Below are 27,955 nucleotides of genomic sequence, written 5' to 3' on the forward strand. Positions count from 1 at the left end.
TTATATTAATTCACAGCACATTAGAAAACACTTCTTTTTACAAATGACAAAATAATGTATAAGCTCAGTTAATAAAAGAGGCTTTGGCTGTGCTGTTTGGTTTCCTATGAGGTCTGTCTCAAAGAGCAGATCAGTGAGCAAAGACCAAGTTGCTGTTAGAATTCAAAGCACGCGATTCAGAGTGTTAGATTAACCCGTTTATATAAACTGTTGCAAACTAACGTAAATTGGCATTGCTCCTTTGACAACTCCAAGGGACTGTTAATGGGCCACAGGCAAAGCTCAAACAAGACAAACCATAACACACTTAGAGAACTCATTTCTAGCATCTTTGCAGGTATTGTGACTCACCTGACAGAGGAAATGATCGATGAGGACGTGTTGCTTGTGAAGAATAGGCACAATTCATCAGCTGAGACCCTTCCAGGTTGTTATTTACACTCCACAGATGAGGCTGCAGTTGGAGGCCGACCTTCATGTTACAGAGATGCAAAAACGATGTGTTCTTTTAGATTTTCATTGCAACCTTAGGGCATTAGAGTAAAACGTACAAAAAAAATACCTTGCTGTTGGCTGATTTTGCCACTACACCTTTTCAGACACTAATTAAACATTAAATGGATGCAAAAATGTGGGGGAATATAATTCATTTGAAAGCTCTTTCTCATTCTTTTTGTACTGAGGGTGAAATGCTAAAGCTCTGTTTGTTGTGAGCAGTATGTCCAAGTCGAGCTTGCAGCTCTGGCAACTGAAACCCCACTGGTTTTCCATCATAAGCACATTGCTGAAAGAAAACAAACCCTGGCAGAAAAGGGAGAGAGAAACAGCAGAAGCTTTTTGTGGAGCCGACATCAGATGACCTAATGTCTGTGCTTCCCTTTTTGTGTCTCTGCTTGAGTAAGCTATAAACAGCGCCAAGACAATTTATACCAATAAAATGGAAATGTTATAATCTTTATATGAGGCATGCGCTTGTATGATCTACCAAATAAAGCCATCAAAGTGACATTAACGAGACACATCAAAAAGTTTGGTTCCATTCCTGTGTATTTACAGATTCTAGTAATTCACAGCTTGTATTTTGGAGGTTTCCTGCAACTGGGACAAGAATTGCTGGTAATTTCCCTGTAGTGCCTTTTTTTTTCTCTTTACTTTTTTTGCCCCCAGTACATCCTCCAGGTTCCCAAAATTGTGCCTATAAACCTGCAAGAGCTGAAAGGTGAAACAAAAAAGCCCAATGTCTGCAAAGTGATGCCCTGTGGCCAAGTCTTTCCCAGTCCACTAAGATCCAGGGTAAGGACTGTCAGTCCCTGCGTGCCAGGAACTTGATGTGGCACCTGGTGACAGGAGCTCTGCCCAGTGGATTATGCTACCCAGATTGAATTTCTTAGTGAACGCAATGATGTTTATATAACATTTTGCATCGTTGTTTCTAATGCCTGTATTTGATTATTAGAGATGCAGATGTGGTTTTCAGTGCTCTACATATTTTTAAAGCAATTTTTAACCCATTTTGGAGGGAGCAGTTTCCCTTTTTTTATAGGAGGAATGACAGTACCTATTCAAAGATTATATTATTAAAGACAAAACCATTAATATTTTAAAAAAATTAGGTACTTTCAGTTTGCTTTTAATAAATTTACTTGGTCTACAAGGAGTTAATACTGTCCTGAACTGTCCACCTTTCAGGAAGATTTCTTAAGAAAGTTCCTGGTCTGACACTCTTTTGCTGTCTCCTCCCTTCTTTGTTCCCTTCCTTCTTTCTCCGATTACAGTTCCAAAATCAACACCCAATCTCCTGAGGTCAATGGTTAATATTCCCCAGTGTTTATAAAGTCTCCAGCAGCAGATCCCAGGCCTTCAGCACTGGGCTAGCTCCAGCACCATGGCTGGCATCTTGGAGGTGATCCTGGCCTTCAAGAAATACCTCATCATAATTTTAGTACCCCTTCTCGCTCTTCCTCTTCCTCTGGTGGTGCCTACCAAGGTAAGGATTTTTTAAGTTCAATTTAAAAGCCAAATCTCTGCATCTCAGAGTTGCTCCTTGTAAGTGACAGAGTGAACAGACCACACAGATTCTTTCTCAGAGAACCTTCATTTGTTGCTTGAAGATCTCTTTTGTTTGTTTTCTGATCAGACACCTACAGATATTGGGGCAGTATAAAAGCAATGATGGATAAACAGATACATCTGTAATTGCATCTTCTAAAAGAACACTCAGTGACATGTGATTTATGACTTTTGCTTTGTATCTGACTGATATAGAAAAGGACTTTCTATGCTGAAGATTCACACAGGTGTGAACCTAAGTTCCAATCTAAGGTTCAATTTAAACACTCTTCTGATTTTCTAACAATATCCAGTCCACAGCTTCTTTTTCCTTGTTGCCACTGCCATGTAGAAGAGGCATTTTCCTTGGTCAGAGGGACAAGGCATTCTGACGCATAAGGAAAAATACTATGTATTTCACTCTTGGTTTAGCATATTTCTGTAAGAATCTTCCCAAACAAGGGTTTTCAATTTAAAATGAAGTTTTGAAGACACCTTGCTTAGGGTACCTTCAGAAAAAGTTAACTACAAGCAGCTGTAGTAGTGGGGCATTGATCATTTTGATCCCTGATCCAGGACATTGACCAATGACCATTTAAACAGAGCTCTGTGAGCCAGCAGCCTGCCAGTCTTCTGCTGCTTCTTCACTCTGGCATCTTTCTCACACTCTCAATCTCTTCATGCAGAAATATCTCATCTCTGGACTTCAGGTCTCTTATTACAGCCCCAGGAGCTTGAAATAACTCGTCCCAATCTACCTCTCCTGTCACTGCTCTTTGGACGTCCAGTCATAACTCTTTCCTCTGCTCTCTGCCTGTGCCTGTCTCCTGATCCCTGCTGACTCCCAGTTTAGAGTCTCCTGCTCCAAGCTTCCTTCTGCACTTCACTAACTCTTCCCTGCCTGTCCCAAAGCTCTTTCTTCCTCACAGCTCTCAGTGTTATCGGAGACTTTGGAGCTCTGACCTGAGGATTGCGAGCGTGAATGATAGAGTGGCACTGGCTGGAGGTGCAATGTGGTAACTGTTCAGGCATGGCACCTTACTCTCTCACTATGCAAATAAAATAGTTTAAATTATTACTTAAAAGCTTACTAGCAGGAAAAACAGAAAAAGTACCTTTTTTTGCTAGTCAACTTTTCATAGTCAAAAGAGTTACTGAAGGGAAAAGAGATCTGGATCAGAAGAGTTCTAAGAAGCCAGAGAGAGATTATTTTTTTTTTGTCTTGAGGCCAGAAGTTCAAGCTCACTTGCTGGAGGCATTGTTACATACACTAAGTCCATGGTGTTACCTGTGGAATGATTTGGCAGTCTTGCCTCAGTTCCTCTGTGAAAATGACTCTCTCTGGTTACTATGTAGTCAGCAACAACATAGAAATTTAAAATGTCCTGGACTTTTCCCTTTGCAACCTGTAAGAAGATTTTTTTTGGGTTAGAATTGTGCACCGTGGCAATGCTGAGCAGGAAAAGCTGTTGCCTCCATGTGCAGCAGTGATGTGAGCAGGCAGCTCACAGGATGGAATTTCACATTTTTCTGTTCTCTTGAGCTATTTACCTGCCCTATAATGACATAGCACTGGACACCAAACTAATAAAATTGAGAGCAAACAATGCTAAAAATTTCACTTAAGGACAGACAAGTGTCCTTACAGAAAAACTGACATTGTGAAAAACCTTTTCCCCACTTTTACCGAGAGCAGGTTCACAGCAGGATGGAAGCCAATAACATTGTGCCTATGACATACGTCCCAAAGCCCTGCTAGGGTCTCTCAAAAGGCACCTATTGGTCTCTTTTAAGAACAAAAATGGATAAAAAGGATCATCAAAATGAAAAATTTCTTTCAGTGCTTGATGGGATGGATAATTAAGGTTCTTGCTGCTCCCCCCTTCATCCCAGTCACCAGCTCCATACCCTCCATGACACATTCAGAAGTCCTGAGCCTGTTCTAAAGCATCACAAATTCAATCCTGCCAGCCGTTACCCCAGCTCCTTGTTTTAATCCTCTGTAATCCAGCTTCAATAAGCATCCCTATGATTTCATTCATACTGTCCAGTATATTTTAGTGGACATTCTTTATCCAAGGCCAAACAACCACGTTTTGCTTCCTTTGGATTTGCTGTCACCCATTATTGCACGAGTTCCAAAACAAGGAAGACACCACAACCTGCAATATAACTTCTTCTAGCTTTCATCCCCAGCCCAACCATATGAAAATCTGTTGTGACAAGAAATTCTGAATCTGACTGTCTTAAACATTTTTATATAAAATTTGGAGGGGTTGTTCAAAGCAGAACTAAATCAATGTTTTCTCAGAAGGTGAGTAATATGAAATAGGGGATCATGCTTTTGTCAAACAAACAAGTCAGTGAAAGCTGAAAGGACCTGTGACCAGTCTGTCAGTGAGCCTTTCAAAGCTTCTACTAAGCTAAGAATCCAATGAAAAATTTTAAAAGTATTTACAGTACAAGGAATCCAGGCTATTGAGATTAGTTGGGCTTTGCCATATCCTGGAACACGTGAAGCAAAAGGTGAAGAAGCCTTGACTGGATCATAATTATTTCTGCAACTCAAGGACATAAATACAGAATATAACACTATCAGCACAATCACGAATCCTGTGCAGTGACTCCCAATCCCTTATCATGAAAGGTTCAAAGTCATCCATTTGTTTCTTTTCCTAAGTTAATATTTTTTCGCCCCCTGGAGGATTCGTCTTTTCCTCAGAGTTCTGACAAGGTTATTGAACAGTTTGTCATTTGATTAAAGTCTGCATAGGTCGGAGGATACATGGAAGACAAGGACAGGAAATAACCTTTTCTCTAATCCCTTTATCAGGCAATAAATGCAATTATGGGCTGTTGCCTTCTGGAAGACCAAGTGCCATGTGCAGTGTGTTCTGATCATATCTCCTCTTCCCCTCTTGCCCCCCAGGAGGCCCAATGTGGTTATGTTATCATAGTGATGGCACTTTACTGGTGCACAGAAGCCCTGCCATTGGCTGTCACAGCTCTCCTGCCCGTCCTGCTGTTCCCACTAATGAATATCATGGATTCAACAACAGTAAGAGATCCTACTCCATAGACATTGGCCTATGTGTTAATCAGTCATTAATAAGCTTCTTTTATTCAGGGATTATTTCCCATTATTATTATTATTATTATTATTATTATTATTATTATAATTACTATTAATATTATTCCACTGCTGTTACACAGGCAATTGGCTGTCTTCATCATGGAATAGAACTTGCACGAGCCCACAGTGAGCTCTGGGTGGAGCTGCTAATCTGAAATCAAATTCACTGTTCAGATGCAACCCACAGTTACTCTGTGCTAATGGCTTTGGAACAACCTCCCTCGGAAAATGCCTTCTCTCTTGGCTTCTTCTGACTGTTTTCTCTCCCTTGTTCCACATTACAGGTCTGTCAGGAATATTTAAAGGACTCCAATATGCTTTTCATTGGGGGACTGCTGATGGCCATTGCCATTGAGAACTGGCACCTACACAAGCGTGTGGCCCTGAGGGTCTTGCTTATCACTGGTGTCAGACCAGCCCTGTGAGTAACAGTCATGTAAAGACCATGGGATAAAAGAACTTATGTGGCATTAGTCCCCATCTCTTATGTGAATCTGCAAATCACAGCCTACAAATGCTTTCCTGCAGTCCAAGTGAGTTAGTGCCTGAGCTAACCTTGCAAATGGGGATCCCGTGAAGTGTTACAGACCTGGTGTGCCTTTTTTGAATTCCAAATGGCTTTAGGTGGAGAAATAGCAACAAGAGAGTGAGTCAATGGTGGTAAGACACAGCTTCAGACACTCAGGAAAGACCACAGATGAAACACAGCAAACATGGACTCTCTGCCTGCTACACTGATTGCCAAGAGAAGAGAAAACATGAGGATGCTTGTTTGCAAAACAACAAGTGTTTTCCAGACTAGAACTCTAAGCTATGCAAAGGCTACAGCACCCTATTTAATCTATTTTAGCTCCTAACGAGAGGGAACACTGAAGGAAATTACAAAGCAATAGAATAAAAATGCATACAAGATAAACCCCTTTCCATCTCATGTATAATCTACATCTCATCTAAAGAATAATTTTGAGGCAAATCACAGAGTAATACTGAAAGAAGGATTAGAATTTTAGATGAGTAAGAAGAGAATCCTAAATAATAGAGATGGGATAAAATTACAGAAAAATAGAGATCCTCATCCTTATGGCTTAAACTGATTGCCACTTGGGATCAAGTTCAGTTTCCAATTCCTCTTTAAAATATATTATACTGCAATAACATGTGTTATTGAGATGGCATGTCTTCCTTGGAAGCATGCAGAATAAGCAGGACCTGACTAGGTAAATTGTTTGCTCCAAGCTACCAGGTTCCACTTTCCTGGTCATAAGAATGTAAAAAATTGGTTGAAATTGAAAAAAAAAAGAAAAATGAATATAAAATCTCACCATGTCGCTCCCAAAGTAGGCCAGGGTAAGAGGAAGTGCTGGGTGGGAATTGCTGAGCGTGTTCCAAACCCAGCACTTGTGGTCGAATCTTTGCAAAAAAAATAGAGCGTTGCAGTGCTGAGTTCTGATCCAGCTTTTCCAAACCTTCTCATTCCAGACTTCTCATGGGATTCATGGTCGTGACTGCCTTCCTGTCAATGTGGATCAGCAACACAGCCACCACTGCCATGATGGTCCCCATAGCACAGGCAGTGCTGGAACAGCTGCACAGGTCAGAACTGGAGTCCAGTGGTGCTGGCCAAGCGTCTGAAAACGACAACAAAGCCTTTGAGCTGCAGGAAGGGTCAACTCCACCTGTTAACTCCAACGAAAAAGAGGAAAAAGAGGAAAAAGAGGAAAAAGTGGAAAAAGAGGAAAAAGGTGAGTTTTCTCTTCGGGGTGATGGAGGATGACCTGATGCCTTCTTCACTGTCATAAGGGCTGCCAGTAAATTCTAAAAGAAGAACACACCTCAAGCATCCTGACTGCATCACACAGCACTGATGAGGCTCTTCTATGAGCCACACAAAACCACCATAAGATCTGCTGACTTGACTGAAGTTCAAAACAGATCAAAAGATACAAAGAGATGATAACTAATCAATAAACCAACAACAGGATGCATTCTCCATTGGCTGAAGCCTTTCCATGAGGCTTGATATTTCTCTGTATCTTTGTCTTAGTTCAATTCTTGCCTCCTGTGGAACGGATCAGATAATATGGAATTCCCACAGGAAAATTTCTGGCCCATTTGAAGCCAGAAGGGTAGGGATTAAAATGATCTTTCTAGTCCAAAGTTACACAATCAAGCAGCACTATCTCTTTACCAGCTGTCTTGCCCTCTCCTCATGTTTGAGATGACTCCAGTGTTTCTGTAAGTCCCAGTGCCAGCAGTCAGATGCTGGTACAGAAAAAGTTGCCTTCAGCCCAGCTCCTCTGGCTCTGTTGTAACTCCCGGAATTCTTACCTTTCTCTCCTCCATGTGCAGTTCAGACATCACCCTAGTTCACCAAGAAGTGTCAGCAAAATGGGAGATCAAAAAATTAACAATGCTAGTCTTAAAAAGAGGAAATTTGGTTCCTTCAGCTTTGAGTCCATTGTGTCCTAGCCTTGAAATACTGAGTCGTGCAGGCACAATATCTTTTGTTCCTTGGGATCCAGGTAATGCTCATGTCCTGACAATCGAGGAAGACAGAAAGAGAAATGAAGATCTGGTAGAGCAGAAACACTTGAAACTCTGCAAGGGAATGTCTCTCTCTATTTGTTACTCAGCCAGTATTGGAGGAATTGCAACTCTGACTGGGACAACACCAAATCTGGTACTGCAAGGTCAAGTTAATGAGTAAGTCTGGTTGAATGTGGGATTACAAACCCGCTAAATTGCATCGTCCTGTACAACTGACTTCCAGGCAGCACAGAGAAAAAAATATCAGTTTGGTAACTTTGCTGGGAAGTGAGCTTCTCTTCCTTAATGTACCTCCCCTGTTCTAATTCATTAAGTAAATACAGAAGAGAATGTGGAATTTTGGATGCTAACAGCTTCCTGCATTTTACAGGCTCTTTCCTGATAATGGCGGTGTCATCAACTTTGCCTCCTGGTTCTCCTTTGCCTTCCCCACCATGATTTTGTTACTGGTTTTGGCATGGATTTGGCTACAGATACTGTACTTGGGCTTTAAGTGAGTACCCTTCACCCTCTGCCTTCCAGCTGATGGGCCTGTGATCAAGGACTCATTGCACAAGTGATCCTTTTATTGATGAGGAAAGTCACACAGCAAGTGACAAATTCCTCACACAGAACAGAGACAAGCAGAACAGCACACTCAGTGTCTGTTAAAATACTGCACCTTTTTCTCTGAGGAATCTGATCAAATCCCAGATAAACACACTCTGTAGATGCAAATAGGAATTTCTAACAGCATATGACCTGTTCTGTGGCATTGTTGTCATGTCCCAAGAGATTGCTGTGCTTCAAAGCAGGAAATGCCTTTGTGACAAGAGTTGCTTCAGACCCAGAGGATTAGTCTTGTGCTATTATTTCCAATGCTAATCACCCCCAATACCCAGCTTACATTACCTACCTGTTTAATACTTAGCCTATCAAGTTTGTATTATCCCCAACCTCCCTTCTTTTACACAGCAAGAGTGCTGTAATACCTGAAATGGTATTTTCATCTTCAAATTCCTCCTTTAAAATTCTCATTTTCTGTCATTTTAAAAAGCTTGGCAACTCTTTACTTCCTAGTGATCATATAGCCTTGTCAGTCACACTGACCTTGTCCTGGTCTAATGGAAGGTATCCCTGCCCTTGGCAGAAGCTTCCTTCTGATCACCTTGGCAAGCCATGGTGCAATGCAGTTAGTACCCACCATGACTGCCAATGCTATGATTATAATATATTTAATGTCAATATTCATATATCTAAAAGACATTATGACTGAGTCTAAAATTTGAATTCTTAACTGAGGCCATCTGGCAAGTGTCTCTGATATTTCTTGTCCATTTCTTCTAGTTTTAAGAAAAATTTTGGTTGTGGTTCAAGTCCCTCTGCCAAGGCTAAGGAGAAAGAGGCCTATGCTGTCATCAAGGAAGAGAGCAGGAAGTTGGGCAGAATGAAATTTTCAGAAATAGTAGTTTTGATCCTGTTCATACTCCTGGTACTGCTCTGGTTTACAAGAGAACCTGGGTTCATACCAGGCTGGGCAACTGTTCTTTTCAACAAAGATGATATAAGGTACTACCACTTTTCTTCCTCAATTTGAGTAAAATAAGCATGCTGGATTTTATAGAAATGAAAACATAGCTGACTAAATATCTGACTGGTCTGTTGCAGCTACGTCACTGATGCTACAGTTGCCATCTTTATTTCACTTTTGTTGTTCATCATTCCTTCTGGCTTTTCCAACAATGCACAAACAGGTGAGTTTAGTGAAGCATCAAAAATCAACTGCCAGAATAGGTACATGAGAAGTTTCACATTTGAGGTTTACAAAGGAAATTTCAAATATTAAATAAGATTTCAAACTGCTCTTCCTGCATAGCTACAGCTTCTGTTTAGGTTAGGCAAGGCACATATCCCATAAAAGTTCTCTGCTTCTCATTATTTAACCAAGTAGGAAACTCTTATCCCAGCAGTGTTCCTGACTCTACTATACACGTGTGTAAAAGCTTCTGAGGCTGGAATCTTCAGGAGAGAAAACAACAGAAACACACACAGTTCTGCAGATATCTTGCACACTTTTTCCTCACCCTTCCCTGCATCGTACTGTGCTTTTGGAAGCAGCTGCAGATCATTCATTAGTGGTTTTGCAGGTCAAGTTTTAAAACCTTTGTTGGTGAGGCTTTTAGCATTTGCTTCAGGAGGTAATTCCAGATCTTGCTGACAGAAGGGTTTCCTGATGTTCAGACTAAAGTCAGGTCTCACCAAGAAGTTCTCCTTTCTTTGGAGAATGTAATAGGGCTTACAAAATCTTTTTGGATTTCAGGTGGCAGGTCGAAGTTCCAAGCACCTCCACCTCTCCTGAACTGGAAAATAGTTCACGAAAAAATGCCATGGCACATTGTGCTTCTGCTGGGAGGTGGTTTTGCCTTAGCCAAAGGCAGTGAGGTAACATTCCTTGGCTTACCTGGGATCTGTGTCTTCCTATAAATGTAGTATCTTCTTCTTTCAAATTCTTTGGAAGGGAAAGCAGGTTCATTTCCTCTCTATGAACACTGGCTCCTACACGTTTTTCTGCAGAGAGCAGTTTGTATGAGAACTGCTATGACAAGGGAAGGTCGAATTGACATGAGAACTGTAACTGGACTGCAATGTGGTTATTTCCTCACCAACCTACTGTCCTGATAGCCCTTTTTCCTCTGTTACAGGAATCTGGTCTGTCTACATGGTTAGGTAACCAACTGACTCCTCTTGAAAACATCCCTCACGCAGCAATTGCTTTCCTGTTGAGTCTCCTTGTTGCCACTTTCACTGAGTGCACCAGCAACGTGGCCACCACCACCCTCTTCCTCCCTATTGTGGCTTCAATGGTAGGTTCCAGCATTTCAAAATGTTCTTATAAAAACAGTTTTCAACTCCTCTCCAAGCATACATCGGCTCAATTGACAAAATTAACTGGCTGCCATAGCCAAGCAATGGTTTGTGTGTCCAAACAGGGATACAAGACTTACACAAATGTGTATGTGTGTGAATATATCTCTGTATAAATACACTGTGCTTAGTTCAACCCTTCTAAAATCATTGCTGGGGAAGAGTAAAGGGATTAAATCCATTGGCATATTAGACTTTGCCTTCTGGCCTAAACAACCCCATGAGGTCACTGCCAGCTGTACTTGTTTTTTCCAATTTGTTCTGCATGGACACAGCAACAGCAGCAGCATTTGCTTCCCTGCAACATTCCATTACTGTATTTCACTCCGACCACTGGCCTTCCAGAAGTCTCTGAGGGTGATAGCATGACCTAATTCAGACTTCTTGCATTTCCACTGGAGATTCCTGTTGCTGGGGTAGACATAGTTCTGCACCACGAAAAGCTGGTTCCAGAGAGAAACTACAATAAGCTCCTCCAAAATCTTTTGGCATAGGCCACACACTCCAGCAAACCCTTAAACTGATCCACTCACCTGCAGAGCTTGGGCTGCCCTGTCTCCTCTGATAATTTCATTTTGTTCTTAACCAGTTTGAAGCCACTCTACAATATTTTCCCAGGGTTTAGAGGTGAATGCAAGCATTATTAGCCATTTATACAGCAGCATAAGGAACACAAAGCCCTGACCACAAAATCAATTCTTGCATCTGTTGCAAGACATGGACTAGAAGTGTCTAAAGCAGCACCAAAACCTGAGTGGCTGCAGTGTTTGATGAAGAACGAGGTTTCTGACAGGGACAAATACAATCAGTTTTCTGACAAAAGATTTCTCTGCAGTTTTGGGTATCAAAACCAGCTTCTTTGCTCTCTCCTCCTGCACAGGCTGAAGCCATTTGCCTCAACCCACTCTATGTCATGCTGCCCTGCACACTTTCTGCATCGCTGGCGTTCATGCTCCCTGTGGCCACTCCTCCCAATGCCATTGTCTTCTCCTATGGACAGCTCAAGGTTATTGATATGGTGAGCAAAATCATGTTCTTGTCAGAATTTTCACCTCTAGATTTGGTCTTTCCTTTTTCTAATACTGGTTCTTCTTGGGAGAGTGTTAGAAATCTCACTGTGCTGGGCTGATGTAAAATGGAAGGAAGACACACGTGTGCATTAATAAAGGGTCACACTCACTCAGAGCCTCAGAAAGGTGCTATTGAGCTTTTAAAGAACAGCCAAGGCCTCTTGAAGATGTTCCAAGAAGAGCTGCCAATGAGAAACAGCCATGTCTAAGTGCTTGAAAAGCTCACATGTAGGGCATAGAGGTGTCAAAGAGCCCTGTCATCTGGGCAGTCCTTCTGCAGGGGTGGGGGACAGTCTGGCACATCTCACTGGGCTGCCCTGATGCCCTGAGAAATCATCGTGTTAAAGACAGATGGACATGTCTCTTGATAACTTTGCCATGTCTCTTGATAACTTTTCTAACTTACAAGTGATCCAAGAAGAATTCCAAAGTAACATTAGGGATTAATGCCAGGTCAGAAGAGAAAGTTCCACATGAGTGAGTTCAAAGGATTTCAGGACCTCTAGTTAAGGAGTTTTATCTGATGGAAACTTGTTTCCCCCCAGGACAAATTACATTTGTGAAGAAAACCAGCTTAAATGTAATTTGATGGAGTTCTGATTGAGTCGTAAAAAAAGATCAAAGTCAAAATCTATCCATACAAACAATCCTGATCAGCAAGGAAGGAAAAAATGTGCTCAGTTCAACTAACAATGCTTCTTTTTTTATAATTCTAGGCCAAAGCTGGATTTGTGCTCAACATTCTGGGAGTTCTGACAATAACTCTTGCCATCAATACCTGGTCTTCATCTTTGTTCCAGCTGCAAACTCTCCCATCTTGGGCAAACAAGACAGGCTCGTGCCCATAAGGTGGAGAGGCGAAGGGAGCAGTGACTGTTCCTGTTAGAGCTGCAGTGAGAGCTGGACTGGCCTCCACACCAGCTTTGCCAAGGCAGTGGTATAGAGACAGGCCTGTCTTCTGGAAAAGGACAAGTCACCTGCAAGCAAAACCATTCTCTTGATAACAGCAATAAAATTGCACAACAGTGCTGTTAGCTGGCAATTTGGTCAGTAAGATGAAGTAACCTTTTGGCTTTTATGCTGTCCCAGGAACCTTTAGAAGTTTTGTCTCTGGAGGGGCATTTTCCCCAAGTTCTTTTCCACCCCACCTGTAAATCTGCTGTGAGAAAAAAGAGAAGTGTGTATATATATATATAAAAGAAAGACTCTGTGTTCCTGATTTCATGCATAGACCTGTGTCTTGTCACAATTAACATGACTATTCACATGTATATGTGTATATGTTCAAACCGTACATGATTGTTATATACTGTTATGGGCATTGACAGCATTACAGACAAATCACATACTGTCAGCCCCTTCTATTTTTGAAATATATTTATTTGCAGGCCTCTTGTTATGAATGTAAAAGACTATGTTTTTCCCCATTGTTATTTATGTCAGATTACACCCTGCAAGATCATGATAGGACCAGAAGTGTTCCCCTGAGAAGGAAAGAACCCCTGTGTCCTAGAATAAACGATTTAATTAAAGATTTTTTTAATGTACCTCTGTGTTCTGCGTCATTTTTTAATTATATATCACTGCTTCTGTCTTCTATGTATCAACTACTTGTCTGTTTCCTTATTTAAAATATCTTTAAATAATCAGAGAAATCAGCATAATTGATTTTCTCTTATCTTAAAAGTAGTAAATACTTTATTATTATTGACAGTCGAATTTTCTTGGAATGTCAAACCCAAGATTTTCCTTTTAAATATTTAATCCCTATTCTGCTGCAACTGACTTTCAGTAGCACATAAACTCCTAATGACCAAACTGACAAAGCCACGGGAATATCCAAAGACACTTTGCCAAAACTATCTCTTAGTATCATAACTGAGGTTGGGTTCAGGCAGAGCAGTTATTCAACATGTGCCCCTGAGGTTTGCACTGAAATCTTTGTTCTGCTGCTGCCTGCCTAAATTTTGCACAAAGAATGTTGCTTTTCAGAAGTCCCACTCTGGTGGCATCCCCATACTGGTTCCACCAGACTAAACATGAGGGAATTTCACCCTAAATAAGTATGTGCTCTTCAATAACTTTTGTTTTTCTCGGTCCTAACTATTAGGAGACAAGGGCATTGTGCAGTGTACATTTCACTTACAAAATGGCAGAATTCACTGACCTGCAGTAGTTTCTTTCCAGTTCCAACTCTCCAGACAATTCTGGTGCCTGCTGGTCACTGATCCCTCTTGCACTGATGCTTTCACTGGCCAGTTGCTCCAGGAAATCACTGCCCTGGAAAGAACAGTCTGTTATTAACCCTTCAGTGGCTTTGACAGACAGGGTTTTGATGTATGATAGGGATCCAAGAGAATATCCACAGCACACGCAGGACAGGCATTTATTCTCTGTTGCTAATGAGCTCCTGGGTATAATTGATTTCAAACACATAATGACTTGTTCAGGTCACTGGTAAACCACTCTCCTTTCCCTTGGCATTTACCTCTATCAAATAACATCCAAATCTCCCTGAATATTTTCATTAGCCTACTCACCCTGTGTCTGAGGGTCTAAAAATGACAAACTCAAGCAGATGATTTTCTGGGAGCCTCTCCCTTCTTCTCTCTTTGTCTGCAGCACCAGGGCAGCGTGCACAGCTTTTGTTTGCTTTTTGTTTTCTTTGAAACACTCGCACAGAGTTTACATGTCCTTCTAAATTCCTGCTTAGCTAAGCAGGAAAGGTGGAATTCTTATAACATTTCCCATCAGCCTCTCCTTCCAACCCTTTAAAACTGTGTTATGACTCTTTGAAGTCTTTTGTGTTAGTCTACATTATTCAGAGGCTGTGATGAGCTCATAAGAAACTCACATTTCATCCTGGTCTAGTGGAAGGTGCCCCTGCCCATGGCAGAGGTTTGGAACAAGATGATCTTTAAGGTCCCTTCCAACCAAAAATATCCTGAGATTCCATGATTCAAGAACTAAACCTTAGCTGTATTCCTAAACCAGTTTTTCCACAATACAACTCTATTAATCCTGACGATGCATTTGTATTTCTCCCATTAATATTGCAAGTGAATTTTGGCAACCTTGGGACAAATGCTGCCCAAAAGTCTATGGAAGCAGGGAAATGCTGAAAGGGTGTGCATGTATTGGCACTGGCTGCTTACAGAGCACTGCAGTTAGGAAGATCCAAGCACACTCCAAGAAAGAAAGAAGACAGACCAGTTGTACTGCTTATTAGACATAGTTAAGGGGCTAAAAAAAAACCAAAAAAAACCCCACAGAAATCCCAAACCAACACACACACGTTTCTGCCAAGCCAGTTATAAGAAGATAATCATGTGCTAGCCTAAGCCTCTGGCAGGAGTAGAACACTGTTAGCTGTCTTCTAGTTAGCTAAATATTAATCATCCTGTTTAGAACCAATCATGTCACTAACTGGCCAGAAACTTGGTTAAAGGCTGTGGTACCAAGAAGGTGTTTTATCTCTAGCTGCAGTATTCCTCGACTTCCACAGAAAATATGATGAGCAAGGCAAATTCCTAAGGAATACTCTCATTGTTAGGAAATTTGTAACTTTTCTGAAAGGGATTTAGGAGGCCGTACCCAACGAGGTCAGAAAGCCCAGCAAAGAGGGAAGCCAAGCTCACACAAAACCAAGAGGTCCTTGGCTCCAAAATGCACTGTGACAAGAAGGAAAAAAGCCAGGGATTAAAGAGAACTTCCACCTGGGCCTTGCGCCACTGGCCACCACCGATGCTGGCCAGCATGCCCGCGATGCCCAGGCACGCCTCGAGGATGGCCACCCGGAACGTCCGCGCGCGCCTGTCACTGCTGTCGGTCACGTAGGCAAAGCAGCTGGCCAGGACCAGGTTGTAGTCTCCTGACAGGCCACTCAGAAGACGTCCCAGGAGCAAGTAGGCGACGTGCAGCTCCAGGTATATGACCAGCAGGTAGATGGACGTTTGCAGGGCTATGCCCGCTGTTGACAGGATGAGCGCCGGACGGCGGCCCACGCTGTCGCTCCACGGTCCAAACAGAGTCACGGAGAAGAGACAGACAAAGAAGCCCCCCAAGTTGATGTAGAGGTTCCAGTGGGAGACCAGGGCTTCCACCTCCTGCAAGAGAAACAGGCGGCTCAGGACTCTCAACAGCACCCAGTGCCACCCTGGGCTCTCCACTCCCCCGCTCTCCCCAAGCTGCCCTTCCCCTCCGGGCTCTCTGATCCCCTTGGGGCTCCACTGTCTCCCCGGACACCCCACTCCTCCCGAGCTCCCCTCTTCCCTTGTTCCTCCCCACTCCCATGGGCTCTCTGCACCCCCAGGGCTCCCCTCGGACCCCCTGCTCCTTTTGGGCTCCTGGTTTATCCACTCGCCCGGAGTCCCCTCTTTCCCCGGAGCTCCCCGCTCCCCCGGACTCCCCTTTTCCCCGGGGCTTCCCCCGGGCACCCCGCTCCCCCTGGGTGTCCCCTCTCCCGCCGACTCCCCATCTACCCCCTGGAGCTCCCCTTTCTCCCGCTCCCCTTCCCTGTTCCCCCCTGGTCCCCCAGGGCTCCCTGAGGATTCCCTTGTCCCCTCTCCCCCGGTGCCCCCTCACCTGCCGCAGCGGGTCGGCGGCAGCGCTGCTGTTCCCGCAGCCGGCGGAGCTGCTGCTGTTGTGGCCGTGGTAGCCGCGCTCGGCGCCCAGCCGGTCCCACAGGTACTGAAACAAAGATATTTACTCAGCATCAAAGTCTGACCAATGTGAAGTCGCGTTCCTTTTCATTGACAGCACTGGGGATAACCCTCCGCGAGTGCGTCGAACGGAATGACAAAAGCAAAAACCTTATATTCGCGAAAGTCATTACACATTCATGTTAAATCCCGCCTTTTCCGCACCCCCCACTATATAGGGCTGCTGTAATTATTTCACGGTCTTTGCTGCCATCTATCGTCCTTTTATTACAATTAGAGTCCAGTGTTACACAGTCTTTGTTCCAACCGTATATTAATTCTTAGTAGTGTTGGATGACTTCTTTTCCCCTTGGATGACTCTTTTTTTTCATTTTTTTTCATTTTTCCTTGAATGCTGAATGCTAATTAGTTAGGTGTCAGTTGGAAGAGATCCGTCCTACCGACTTGCAAAGTTCTTTCCTCAATCCCCCTTACTTACAGAAGTTATATCCCTTATCTAAGGTTAGGCAATTCTCATCAAGTTAAGCAAAAATCCAAGGCTCATGGTACGTTAGAAGCACACGCATAGCTTCAGCCTGAAATAATTCCACACTAATTCTTTAGGTACTGTTTTCTATTCAAGTGCTAGAAAAAAAAATTAAAGAAAAAAAAAAGAAAAAGAAAAAACAAATTCATATTAATAAACCCCAACTCAATTTGGAATGGACGCGGTTTAGCAGACAATGTTTAAGAGTCCCCTTCAGCACTGGGTGGCCCCGAACGGCAGCGGCTCGGCCGCGGGCGGGGGGATCGCGGGGGGCGGTTGGCGGCGGGTGAACGGCCGTGTCCGTTGCCTCCAGCGGCAGATCCCAGGCCTTTCAGCACTGGGATAGCTCCGGAGCCATGGCTGGCATCTTGGAGGTGATCCTAGCCTTCAGGAAATACCTCATCATCGTCACGGTAATCGTTTTGCCTCTCGCTCTGCCCCTGGCGGTGCCTACCAAGGTAAGGACTTTTTGAATCCTGTTTAAAAGCCAAATCTCCGCATCTCGGAGCTGCTCCTTGTAAGTGACACAGTGAACAGACCATCAGTCTTCCTGAAGAACACTCAGTGACATGCGCTTTGGGACTTTTGCTTTGCATCTGACTGGTTTAGCAAAGGACTTCCTATGCTGAAGACTATAGATGTGAACCTAAATTACAATCTAAGGTCCAGTTTTAATCCCTTCTGATTTTCTAACAGTATCCAATGCCCATCTTCTTTGACTTTTCTTTTCTTTTCTTTTCTTTTCTTTTCTTTTCTTTTCTTTTCTTTTCTTTTCTTTTCTTTTCTTTTCTTTTCTTTTCTTTTCTTTTCTTTTCTTTTCTTTTCTTTTCTTTTCTTTTCTTTTCTTTTCTTTTCTTTTCTTTTCTTTTCTTTTCTTTTCTTTTCTTTTCTTTTCTTTTCTTTTCTTTTCTTTTCTTCACTCTGGCATCTTTCTCACACTCTCAATCTCTTCATGCAGAAATATCTCATCTCTGGACTTCAGGTCTCTTATTACAGCCCCAGGAGCTTGAAATAACTCATCCCGATCTACCTCTCCTGTCACTGCTCTTTGGACGTCCAGTCGTAGCTCTTTGCTCTCTGCCTGTGCCTGTCTCCTGATCCCTGCTGACTCCCAGTTTAGAGTCTCCTTCTCCAAGCTTCCTTCTGCACTTCACTAACTCTTCCCTGCCTGTCCCAAAGCTCTTTCTTCCTCACAGCTCTCAGTGTTATCGGAGACTTTGGAGCTCTGACCTGAGGATTGCGAGCGTGAATGATAGAGTGGCACTGGCTGGAGGTGCAATGTGGTAACTGTTCAGGCGTGGCACCTTACTCTCTCACTATGCAAATAAAATAGTTTAAATTATTACTTAAAAGCTTACTAGGAAGAAAAACAGAAAAAGTAGCTTTTGTTTTAGTAAACTTTCCATGGGCAAAAGAGTTCCTGAAGGTAAAAGAGATCTGGATCAAGCAGTTCCTCTTCAAAAATTACTCTCTCACAGGATGGAATTTCACATTTTTCTATTCTGTTCAGCTATTTACCTGCCCTATAATGACATAACACTGGACATCAAACTATTAAAATTGAGAGCAAACAATGCTAAAGTTTTAGCTTATAGACAGATTAATATACTTACAGGGAAATCGACTTTGTGAAAAGCCTTTTTCCCACTTTTATCAAGAGCCTGTTCACAGCAGGATGGAAGCCAATAACATTGTGCCTATGACATATGTCCCAAAGCCCTGCTAGGGTCTCTCAAAAGGCACTCATTGATGTCTTTTAAGAACAAAAATAGATAAAAAGGGTCATCAAGATGAAAAATTTCTTTCAGTGCTTGACGGGATGGATAATTAAGGTTCTTACTGCTCTCGCTCAAAAATAAGGCTCAAAAAGGAATATTTTCATTTCTTCATGAATCTTTTCAGATTTCCTTCTCCAACCTGTCTGCTTTCCTCTAATCCCTGTATAAGCCAATGAATGCAATTATGTGCCATTGCCTTCTGGAAGGCGGAGTGTTCTGATCCTGTCTCCTCTCCATCCTCTTGCCCCCCAGGAGGCCAGATGTGGTTATGTTATCATAGTGATGGCAGTTTTCTGGTGCACAGAAGCCCTGCCATTGGCTGTCACAGCTCTCCTGCCCGTCCTGCTGTTCCCACTAATGAATATCATGGATGCAAACACAGTAAGAGATTTTACATCATACATTATATATTAATTGGTCAACTTCTCTTATTCTGGGATTATTTCTCAGAAAATAATAATATTAACATTAACAATAACAATACTAATAACAATAATTAGCTTTAGTAGTAGTACTAATAACTACTTTTACTATTCCACTGCTCTTACACAGGGAACTGGCTGTCTTCTTCATGGAATAGAACTTGCACGAACCCACAGTGAGCTCTGGGTGGAGCTGCTAATCTGAAATCAAAGCAAATTCACTCTTCAGATGCAACCCACTGTTACTCTGTGCTAATGGCTTTGGTACAACCTCCCTCAGAAAATGCCTTCTCTCTTGGTTTCTTCTGACTGTTTTCTCTCCCTTGTTCCACTTTACAGGTCTGTCGGGAATATTTAAAGAACACCAATATGCTTTTTGTTGGGGGACTACTGGTGGCCATTGCCATTGAGAACTGGCACCTACACAGGCGCATGGCTCTGCGGGTCTTGCTTATCACTGGTGTCAGACCAGCCCTGTGAGTAACAGTCATGTAAAGACCATGGGATAAAAGAACTTATGTGGCATTAGTCCCCATCTCTTATGTGAATCTGCAAATCACAGCCTACAAATGCTTTCCTGCAGTCCAAGCGAGTTAGTGCCTGAGCTAACCTTGCAAATGGGGATCCCATGAAGTGTTACAGACCTGGTGTGCCTTTTTTGAATTCCAAATGGCTTTAGGTGGAGAAATAGCAACAAGAGAGTGAGTCAATGGTGGTAAGACACAGCTTCAGACACTCAGGAAAGACCACAGATGAAACACAGCAAACATGGACTCTCTGCCTGCTACACTGATTGCCAAGAGAAGAGAAAACATGAGGATGCTTGTTTGCAAAACAACAAGTGTTTTCCAGACTAGAACTCTAAGCTATGCAAAGGCTACAGCACCCTATTTAATCTATTTTAGCTCCTAACGAGAGGGAATACTGAAGGAAATTACAAAGCAATAGAATAAAAATGCATACAAGATAAACCCCTTTCCATCTCATGTATAATCTACATCTCATCTAAAGAATAATTTTGAGGCAAATCACAGAGTAATACTGAAAGAAGGATTAGAATTTTAGATGAGTAAGAAGAGAATCCTAAATAATAGAGATGGGATAAAATTACAGAAAAATAGAGATCCTCATCCTTATGGCTTAAACTGATTGCCACTTGGGATAAAAATTCAGCTTGGAATTCCTCTTTACAATACATTATACTGCATTAACGTGTTTTTGAGATGGCATGTCTTCCTTGGAAGCATGCAGAATAAGCAGGACCTGACTAGGTAAATTGTTTGCTCCAAGCTACCAGGTTCCACTTTCCTGGTCATAAGAATGTAAAAAATTGGTTGAAATCAGAAAAAGAAAGAAAAATGAATATAAAATCTCACCATGTCGCTCCCAAAGTAGGCCAGGGTAAGAGGAAGTGCTGGGTGGGAATTGCTGAGCGTGTTCCAAACCCAGCACTTGTGGTCGAATCTTTGCAACAAAAATAGAGCGTTGCAGTGCTGAGTTCTGATCCAGCTTTTCCAAACCTTCTCATTCCAGACTTCTCATGGGATTCATGGTCGTGACTGCCTTCCTGTCAATGTGGATCAGCAACACGGCCACCACTGCCATGATGGTCCCCATAGCACAGGCAGTGCTGGAACAGCTGCACAAGTCAGAACTGGAGTCCAGTGGTGCTGGTGAAGTGCAGCAAGGGTCAACTCCAGAGGGGAAAGGTGAGTGGATTCTGGGCAGCTTTCTCTTCGGGGTGATGGAGGATGACCTGATGCCTTCTTCACTGTCATAAGGGCTGCCAGTAAATTCTAAAAGAAGAACACACCTCAAGCATCCTGACTGCATCACACAGCACTGATGAGGCTCTTCCATGAGCCACACAAAACCACCATAAGATCTGCTGACTTGACTGAAGTTCGAAACAGATCAAAAGATACAAAGAGATGATAACTAATCAATAAACCAACAACAGGATGCATTCTCCATTGGCTGAAGCCTTTCCATGAGGCTTGATATTTCTCTGCATCTTTGTCTTAGTTCCTGTGGACAGATCAGATAATATGGAATTCCCACAGGAAAATTTCTGGCCCATTTCAAGCCAGAAGGGTAGGGATTAAAATGATCTTTCTAGTCCAAAGCTACACAATCAAGCAACACTATCTCTTTACCAGCTGTCTTGTCCTCTCCTCATGTTTGAGATGACTCCAGTGTTTCTGTAAGTCCCAGTGCCAGCAGTCAGATGCTGGTACAGAACAAATTCCCTTCAGCCCAGCTCCTCTGGCTCTGTTGTAACTCCCGGAATTCTTACCTCTCTCCCCTCCGTGTGCAGTTCAGACATCACCCTAGTTCACCAAGAAGTGTCAGCAGAATGGGAGAAGATCAAAAAATTAAAGTCTTAAAAAGGGCAAATTTGGTTCCTTCAGCTTTGTGTCCTAGCCTTGAAATACTGAGCTTTGCAGGCACAATATCTTTTCCTGTCCAACCAAGCTTCTGCATCTCTTTTGTTCCTTGGGATCCAGATAATACTCATGTCGTGACAATCGAGGGAAACGAAGATCTGGTGGAGCAGAAACACTTGAAACTCTGCAAGGGAATGTCTCTCTCTATTTGTTACGCAGCCAGTATTGGAGGAATTGCAACACTGACCGGGACAGGACCAAATCTGGTACTGCAAGGACAAGTTGAAGAGTAAGTCTGGTTGAATGTGGGATTTAATACCCATAAAACTGCATCATTCTGTACAACCAACTTCCAGGCAGCACAGAGAAAAAAATATCAGTTTGGTAACTTTGCTGGGAAGTGAGCTTCTCTTCCTTAATGTACCTCCCCTGTTCTAATTCATTAAGTAAATACAGAAGAGAATGTGGAATTTTGGATGCTAACAGCTTCCTGCATTTTACAGGCTCTATCCTAATAATGGTGGTGTCATCACCTTTGTCTCCTGGTTCTCCTTTGCCTTCCCCACCATGATTTTGTTACTGGTTTTGGCATGGATTTGGCTACAGATACTGTACTTGGGCTTTAAGTGAGTACCCTTCACCCTCTGCCTTCCAGCTGATGGGCCTGTGATCAAGGACTCATTGCACAAGTGATCCTTTGTCTATTAAAATACTGCACCTTTTTCTCTGAGGAATCTGATCAAATCCCAGCTAAACACACTCTGTAGATGTAAATAGGAAGTTCTAACAACATATGACCTGTTCTGTGGCATTGTTGTCATGTCCCAAGAGATTGCTGTGCTTCAAAGCAGGAAATGCCTTTGTGACGAGAGTTGCTTCAGACCCAGAGGATTAGTCTTGTGCTATTATTTCCAATGCTAATCACCCCCAATACCCAGCTTACATTACCTACCTGTTTAATACTTAGCCTATCAAGTTTGTATTATCCCCAACCTCCCTTCTTTTAAACAGCAAGAGTGCTGTAATACCTGAAATGGTATTTTCATCTTCAAATTCCTCCTTTAAAATTCTCATTTCCTGTCATTTTAAAAAGCTTGGCAACTCTTGTGGTCATATAGCCTTGTCAGTCACACTGACCTTGTCCTGGTCTAGTGGAAGGGATCCCTGCCCTTGGCAGGGGGTTGCAATGAGATGGTCTTCAAGGCCCCTTCCAATCCAAACAGTTCTGTGATTCTACAGTATTTTCCCCATGTGCTCAGATAGCACAGTTCTTTTTGTATTTAAATAATGAGCTTTTAGGGGCAGGAAGCTTCCTTCTGATCACCTTGGCAAGCCATGGTGCAATGCAGTTAGTACCCACCATGACTGCCAATGCTATGATTATAATATATTTAATGTCAATATTCATATATCTAAAAGACATTATGACTGAGTCTGAAATTTGAATTCTTAACTGAGGCTATCTGGCAAGTGTCTCTGATATTTCTTGTCCATTTTCTTCTAGTTTTAAGGAGAATTTTGGTTGTACTGCAAATGCCGCAGAAAAGACTAAGGAGAGAGAGGCCTATGCTGTCATCCAGGAAGAGAGCAGGAAGCTGGGCAGAATGACATTTGCAGAAATAGCAGTTTTGTCCCTCTTCATACTCCTGGTAGTGCTCTGGTTTACAAGAGATCCTGGTTTTACTACAGGCTGGGCAACAAATCTTTTCAACAAAAAAAAAAGGTACTACCATTACTCCTCATTTTGAATAAAATTAGATATGCTGGATTTTATAGAAATGAAAACATAGCTGACTAAATATCTGATCGATCTGTTGCAGGTTTGTCACTGACGGTACAGTTGCCATGTTCATTGCAATTCTGTTGTTCATCATCCCTTCTGGCTTTTCCAATGCACAAACAGGTGAGTTTAGTGAAGCACCAAAAATCAACTGCCAGAATAGGTACATGAGAAGTTTCACATTTGAGGTTTACAAAGGAAATTTCAAATATTAAACAAGATTTCAAACTGCTCTTCCTGCATAGCTACAGCTTCTGTTTAGGTTAGGCAAGGCACATATCCCATAAAAGTTCTCTGCTTCTCATTATTTAGCTAAGTAGGAAACTCTTATCCCAGCAGTGTTCCTGCCTCTACTATACACGTGTGTAAAAGCTTCTGAGGCTGGAATCTTCAGAAGAGAAAACAACAGAAACACACACAGTTCTGCAGATATCTTGCACACTTTTTCCTCACCCTTCCCTGCATTGTACTGTGCTTTTGGAAGCAGCTGCAGATCATTCATTAGTGGGTTTGCAGGTCAAGTTTTAAAACCTTTGTTGGTGAGGCTTTTAGCATTTGCTTCAGGAGGTAATTCCAGATCTTGCTGACAGAAGGGTTTCCTGATGTTCAGACTAAAGTCAGGTCCCACCAAGAAGTTCTCCTTTCTTTGGAGAATGTAATATGGCTTACAAAATCTTTTTGGATTTCAGATGGCAAGTCAAAGTTCCAAGCACCTCCACCTCTCCTGGACTGGAAAACAGTTCACCAGAAAATGCCGTGGAGTATTGTGTTTCTGCTGGGAGGTGGTTTTGCCTTAGCCAAAGGCAGTGAGGTAACATTCCTTGGCTTACCTGGGATCTGTGTCTTCCTGGGTGGTTTCCACCTTGCTCTTCATGCTGTCCCAGGACACAAGAGGGCACACTGGGAGCATCGAATGTTCCTTTCCTCAGCTACTGGCAGTGGGACAGACCTCACCATCCTTAGGAGGAGTCCTGTGATTAGACCAAATCCTTATTGTTAGCTGTGCAATGGGATGGTACTACCAATCAGGACAACATGATTAACTGTGTTTCTGAAGAAGTGGATGATTAAGAAACTACCTCAACACGTTAAAGGTTCTTTAAATAAAAATTAATTGATGTGGCAAGTATGAGGAGATAATGTACCCAGGATGGGTCTCTAAACTATCTCAAACAAACAACTTATGGAAATAGGATTTAAATTAAACTGCTAGAAGACAAATTTAGAGCTTGCTAGAGAAACTTCAGGAGCAGATAAAATCATCAGACTGAAAGGATGTGCTGCTGTACTTCTGCAGGAACCTGCCAGGAGTCCAGTGCTACACATTGTTTTTCAGTAACGATTTGAGTGATGGTAAATGATGATAAATACAATTATGAAGTATATAGACAATAAAAAAACTGGAAAAGGCTTCAAGTGCCTGGAGTACTAGTTTAGAATTCAAAGATCAAAATTAACTGTAAAAGTGTTTCTAGAAAACAAGGATGCAGCTCAGTTTGGGAAACAGGAGGAAATAATCAAGTATCAGAAATGTAAGATGTGGAAACAACAGGTTGAGTTTTAAAGCTGCTCATACACCTTATTCTTGTCAGTGTTTTAATATTATTACTGAGAAAAAAGCAAACAACTGGAAACTATAGGCAGGCTGATCATACATAAAACATGTAAAATATAATCCTTCTCTCAGGACTAAGTCCTCAGGTACAGTAATTTATTCAGTTTTGGCTATCAGTCTTCAACAATATATGGCTGTATGAAGAAAGAGGAAGGCAGTAAGAATGGGAAACATGCTTGTTAAAGGAAAGATTTAAGAAATTAGAATGATTTATTCTAGAATAAGTCATCAAATACAAAAAAGCTGCAGCAGAAGGCCCAGAATGACAGGGATGATGTTGGGACTTTCCAGTGACTGAGAAGAATGGAGGGTGTGAAAAGCAGATAATTATCTCAGATAATGTGATGAAATCACATTAAATCACTAAAACATCTGCTAAGATACATAAAAGCACTTTAGAAAATTATTTCAAAGACCTTTGTTTATGTTAAAAAGTGCCCGAAATATTGATCATGTACAACTAATGACCTGAGCTATCAATAATGCACTACAAACGTAGTATCTTCTTCTTTCAAATTCTTTGGAAGGGAAAGCAGGTTTATTTCTAGGTAACCTAACAAATGATCCTCTCTATGAACACTGGCTCCTACATGTTTTTCTGCAGAGAGCAGTTTGTATGAGAACTGCTATGACAAGGGAAGGTCGAATTGACATGAGAACTGTAACTGGACTGCAATGTGGTTATTTCCTCTCCAGCCTACTATCCTGAGAGCCCTCTTTTTTTTTGTTACAGAAATCTGGTCTGTCTGCATGGTTAGGTACCAAACTGACCCCTCTGCAGCATGTCCCTCACCCAGCAATTGCCTTCCTAGTGTGTCTCCTCGTTGCCACTTTCACTGAGTGCACCAGCAACGTGGCCACCACCACCCTCTTCCTCCCTATTGTGGCTTCAATGGTAGGTTCCAGTATTTCAAAATGTTCTTATAAAAACAGTTTTCAACTCCTCTCCAAGCATACATCTGCTCAATTGACAAAATTAACTGGCTGCCATAGCCAAGCACTGGTTTGTGTGTCCAAACAGGGATACAAGACTTACACAAATGTGTATGTGTGTGCATATATCTCTGTATAAATACACTGTGCTTAGTTCAACCCTTCTAAAATCATTGCTGGGGAAGAGTAAAGGGATTAAATTCATTGGCATATTAGACTTTGCCTTCTGGCCTAAACAACCCCATGAGGTCACTGCCAGCTGTACTTGTTTTTTCCAATTTGTTCTGCATGGACACAGCAACAGCAGCAGCATTTGCTTCCCTGCAACATTCCATTACTGTATTTCACTCCGACCACTGGCCTTCCAGAAGTCTCTGAGGGTGATAGCATGACCTAATTCAGACTTCTTGCATTTCCACTGGAGATTCCTGTTGCTGGGGTAGACATAGTTCTGCACCACGAAAAGCTGGTTCCAGAGAGAAACTGCAATAAGCTCCTCCAAAATCTTTTGGCATAGGCCACACACTCCAGCAAACCCTTAAACTGATCCACTCACCTGCAGAGCTTGGGCTGCCCTGTCTCCTCTGATAATTTCATTTTGTTCTTAACCAGTTTGAAGCCACTCTACAATATTTTCCCAGGGTTTAGAGGTGAATGTAAGCATTATTAGCCACTTATACAGCAGCATAAGGAACACAAAGCCCTGACCACAAAATCAATTCTTGCATTTGTTGCATAAAGACATGGACTAGAAGTGTTTAAAGCAGCACCAAAACCTGAGTGGCTGCAGTGTTTGATGAAGAACGAGGTTTCTGACAGGGACAAATACAATCAGTTTTCTGACAAAAGATTTCTCTGCAGTTTTGGGTATCAAAACCAGCTTCTTTGCTCTCTCCTCCTGCACAGGCTGAAGCCATTTGCCTCAACCCACTCTATGTCATGCTGCCCTGCACACTTTCTGCATCGCTGGCGTTCATGCTCCCTGTGGCCACTCCTCCCAATGCCATTGTCTTCTCCTATGGACAGCTCAAGGTTATTGATATGGTGAGCAAAATCATGTTCTTGTCAGAATTTTCACCTCTAGATTTGGTCTTTCCTTTTTCTAATACTGGTTCTTCTTGGGAGAGTGTTAGAAATCTCACTGTGCTGGGCTGATGTAAAATGGAAGGAAGACACACGTGTGCATTAATAAAGGGTCACACTCACTCAGAGCCTCAGAAAGGTACTATTGAGCTTTTAAAGAACAGCCAAGGCCTCTTGAAGATGTTCCAAGAAGAGCTGTTAATGAGAAACAGCCATGTCTAAGTGCTTGAAAAGCTCACATGTAGGGCATAGAGGTGTCAAAGAGCCCTGTCATCTGGGCAGTCCTTCTGCAGGGGTGGGGGACAGTCTGGCACATCTCACTGGGCTGCCCTGATGCCCTGAGAAATCATCGTGTTAAAGACAGATGGACACGGATGCCATGTCTCTTGATAACTTTTCTAACTTACAAGTGATCCAAGTAGAATTCCAAAGTAAATTAGGGATAAATGCCAGGTCAGAAGAGAAAGTTCCACATGAGTGAGTTCAAAGGATTTCAGGACCTCTAGTTAAGGAGTTTTATCTGATGGAAACTTGTTTCCCCCCCGGACAAATTATATTTGTGAAGAAAACCAGCTTAAAATAATTTGATGGACTTGTGAAAAAAGGCCAAAGAGAATCTGTCAATACAAACAATCCCAACCAGCAAGAAAGGAAAGTGCTCAGTTCAACTAACAGTGCTTCTTTTTTTATAATTCTAGGCCAAAGCTGGGTTTGTACTCAACATTCTGGGAGTTCTGACAATAACTCTTTCCATCAATACCTGGACTTCATCTTTCCTCCAGCTGCAAATTTTCCCAACTTGGGCAAACAAGACAGGCTCGTGCCCATAACGTGAAGGGGAGAAGGGACTGGTGACTGTTCCTGTTAGAGCTGCAGTGAGAGCAGGACTGCCCTCCACGCCAGCTTTGCCAAGGCAGTGGTATAGAGACAGGTCTGTTCTGTGGAAAAGGGCAATCTACCCTCAAGCAAACTGTTCTGTTGAAAACAGCAATAAAATTTTTTAACAGTGCTGTTTATCTGTCAATTTTGTCACCCCAGCAGTAAGATGAGGAAACCTTTTGGCTTTT

The 27,955-nt window shown here is 42.4% G+C and overlaps 2 protein-coding genes and 1 long non-coding RNA gene across 5 annotated transcripts; 2 read left to right on the forward strand and 1 right to left on the reverse strand.

Moving 5' to 3' along the window:
* Positions 1-184: 184 nt before the first annotated feature.
* Positions 185-17,070, reverse strand: LOC113990886. 3 transcript variants are annotated; one of them, XR_005566455.1, is made up of 9 exons: positions 16,288-17,070; positions 15,420-15,809; positions 13,871-13,983; positions 12,769-12,862; positions 12,482-12,680; positions 7,511-7,718; positions 6,505-6,810; positions 3,338-3,455; positions 185-526 (listed from the first exon to the last, which is right to left on the reverse strand). It is a non-coding gene; the product is annotated as an uncharacterized LOC113990886 (long non-coding RNA). The 3 variants fall into 3 exon arrangements; XR_005566454.1 differs by lacking the exon at positions 12,769-12,862 and having other exon boundaries at positions 185-472; XR_005566456.1 differs by lacking the exons at positions 6,505-6,810; positions 7,511-7,718; positions 12,769-12,862.
* On the forward strand, positions 1,871-13,230 carry SLC13A2 (solute carrier family 13 member 2). Its single transcript, XM_039389249.1, has 12 exons — positions 1,871-1,987; positions 4,979-5,107; positions 5,467-5,603; positions 6,662-6,924; positions 7,705-7,885; positions 8,100-8,222; positions 9,056-9,277; positions 9,377-9,462; positions 10,029-10,150; positions 10,411-10,572; positions 11,514-11,651; positions 12,420-13,230. The coding sequence occupies exons 1-12, from the start codon at positions 1,886-1,888 to the stop codon at positions 12,549-12,551; spliced, it is 1,797 nt and encodes a 598-aa protein (XP_039245183.1). The 5' UTR covers positions 1,871-1,885; the 3' UTR covers positions 12,552-13,230.
* A 135-nt stretch (positions 17,071-17,205) lies between the features above and the next one.
* On the forward strand, positions 17,206-27,897 carry LOC113990885 (solute carrier family 13 member 2-like). Its single transcript, XM_027726732.2, has 12 exons — positions 17,206-17,348; positions 18,921-19,049; positions 19,430-19,566; positions 20,624-20,799; positions 21,598-21,766; positions 21,981-22,103; positions 22,982-23,200; positions 23,298-23,380; positions 23,947-24,068; positions 25,606-25,767; positions 26,712-26,849; positions 27,587-27,897. Exons 1-12 carry the CDS (start codon positions 17,247-17,249, stop codon positions 27,716-27,718), a joined length of 1,692 nt encoding a protein of 563 aa, XP_027582533.1. The 5' UTR covers positions 17,206-17,246; the 3' UTR covers positions 27,719-27,897.
* The last annotated feature ends 58 nt before the right edge of the window (positions 27,898-27,955 follow it).

This window comes from Pipra filicauda, unplaced genomic scaffold (assembly GCF_003945595.2).
Source record: "Pipra filicauda isolate LSUMZ 115617 unplaced genomic scaffold, ASM394559v2 scaffold71_size5581439_pilon, whole genome shotgun sequence".
Taxonomy (NCBI): domain Eukaryota; kingdom Metazoa; phylum Chordata; class Aves; order Passeriformes; family Pipridae; genus Pipra; species Pipra filicauda.

Excerpts from the sequence above, each read along its gene's own strand:
- SLC13A2 (XM_039389249.1), top strand. The coding sequence starts at position 1,886 with ATGGCTGGCATCTTGGAGGTGATCCTGGCCTTCAAGAAATACCTCATC. Across the intron at positions 6,925-7,704 it reads AGTGGAAAAAGAGGAAAAAG|GTAATGCTCATGTCCTGACA; the intron begins GTGAGTTTTCTC and ends CTTGGGATCCAG. Across the intron at positions 7,886-8,099 it reads CTGCAAGGTCAAGTTAATGA|GCTCTTTCCTGATAATGGCG; the intron begins GTAAGTCTGGTT and ends TGCATTTTACAG.
- LOC113990885 (XM_027726732.2), top strand. The coding sequence starts at position 17,247 with ATGGCTGGCATCTTGGAGGTGATCCTAGCCTTCAGGAAATACCTCATC. Across the intron at positions 19,050-19,429 it reads ATATCATGGATGCAAACACA|GTCTGTCGGGAATATTTAAA; the intron begins GTAAGAGATTTT and ends TCCACTTTACAG. Across the intron at positions 23,201-23,297 it reads CTTTTCAACAAAAAAAAAAG|GTTTGTCACTGACGGTACAG; the intron begins GTACTACCATTA and ends GATCTGTTGCAG.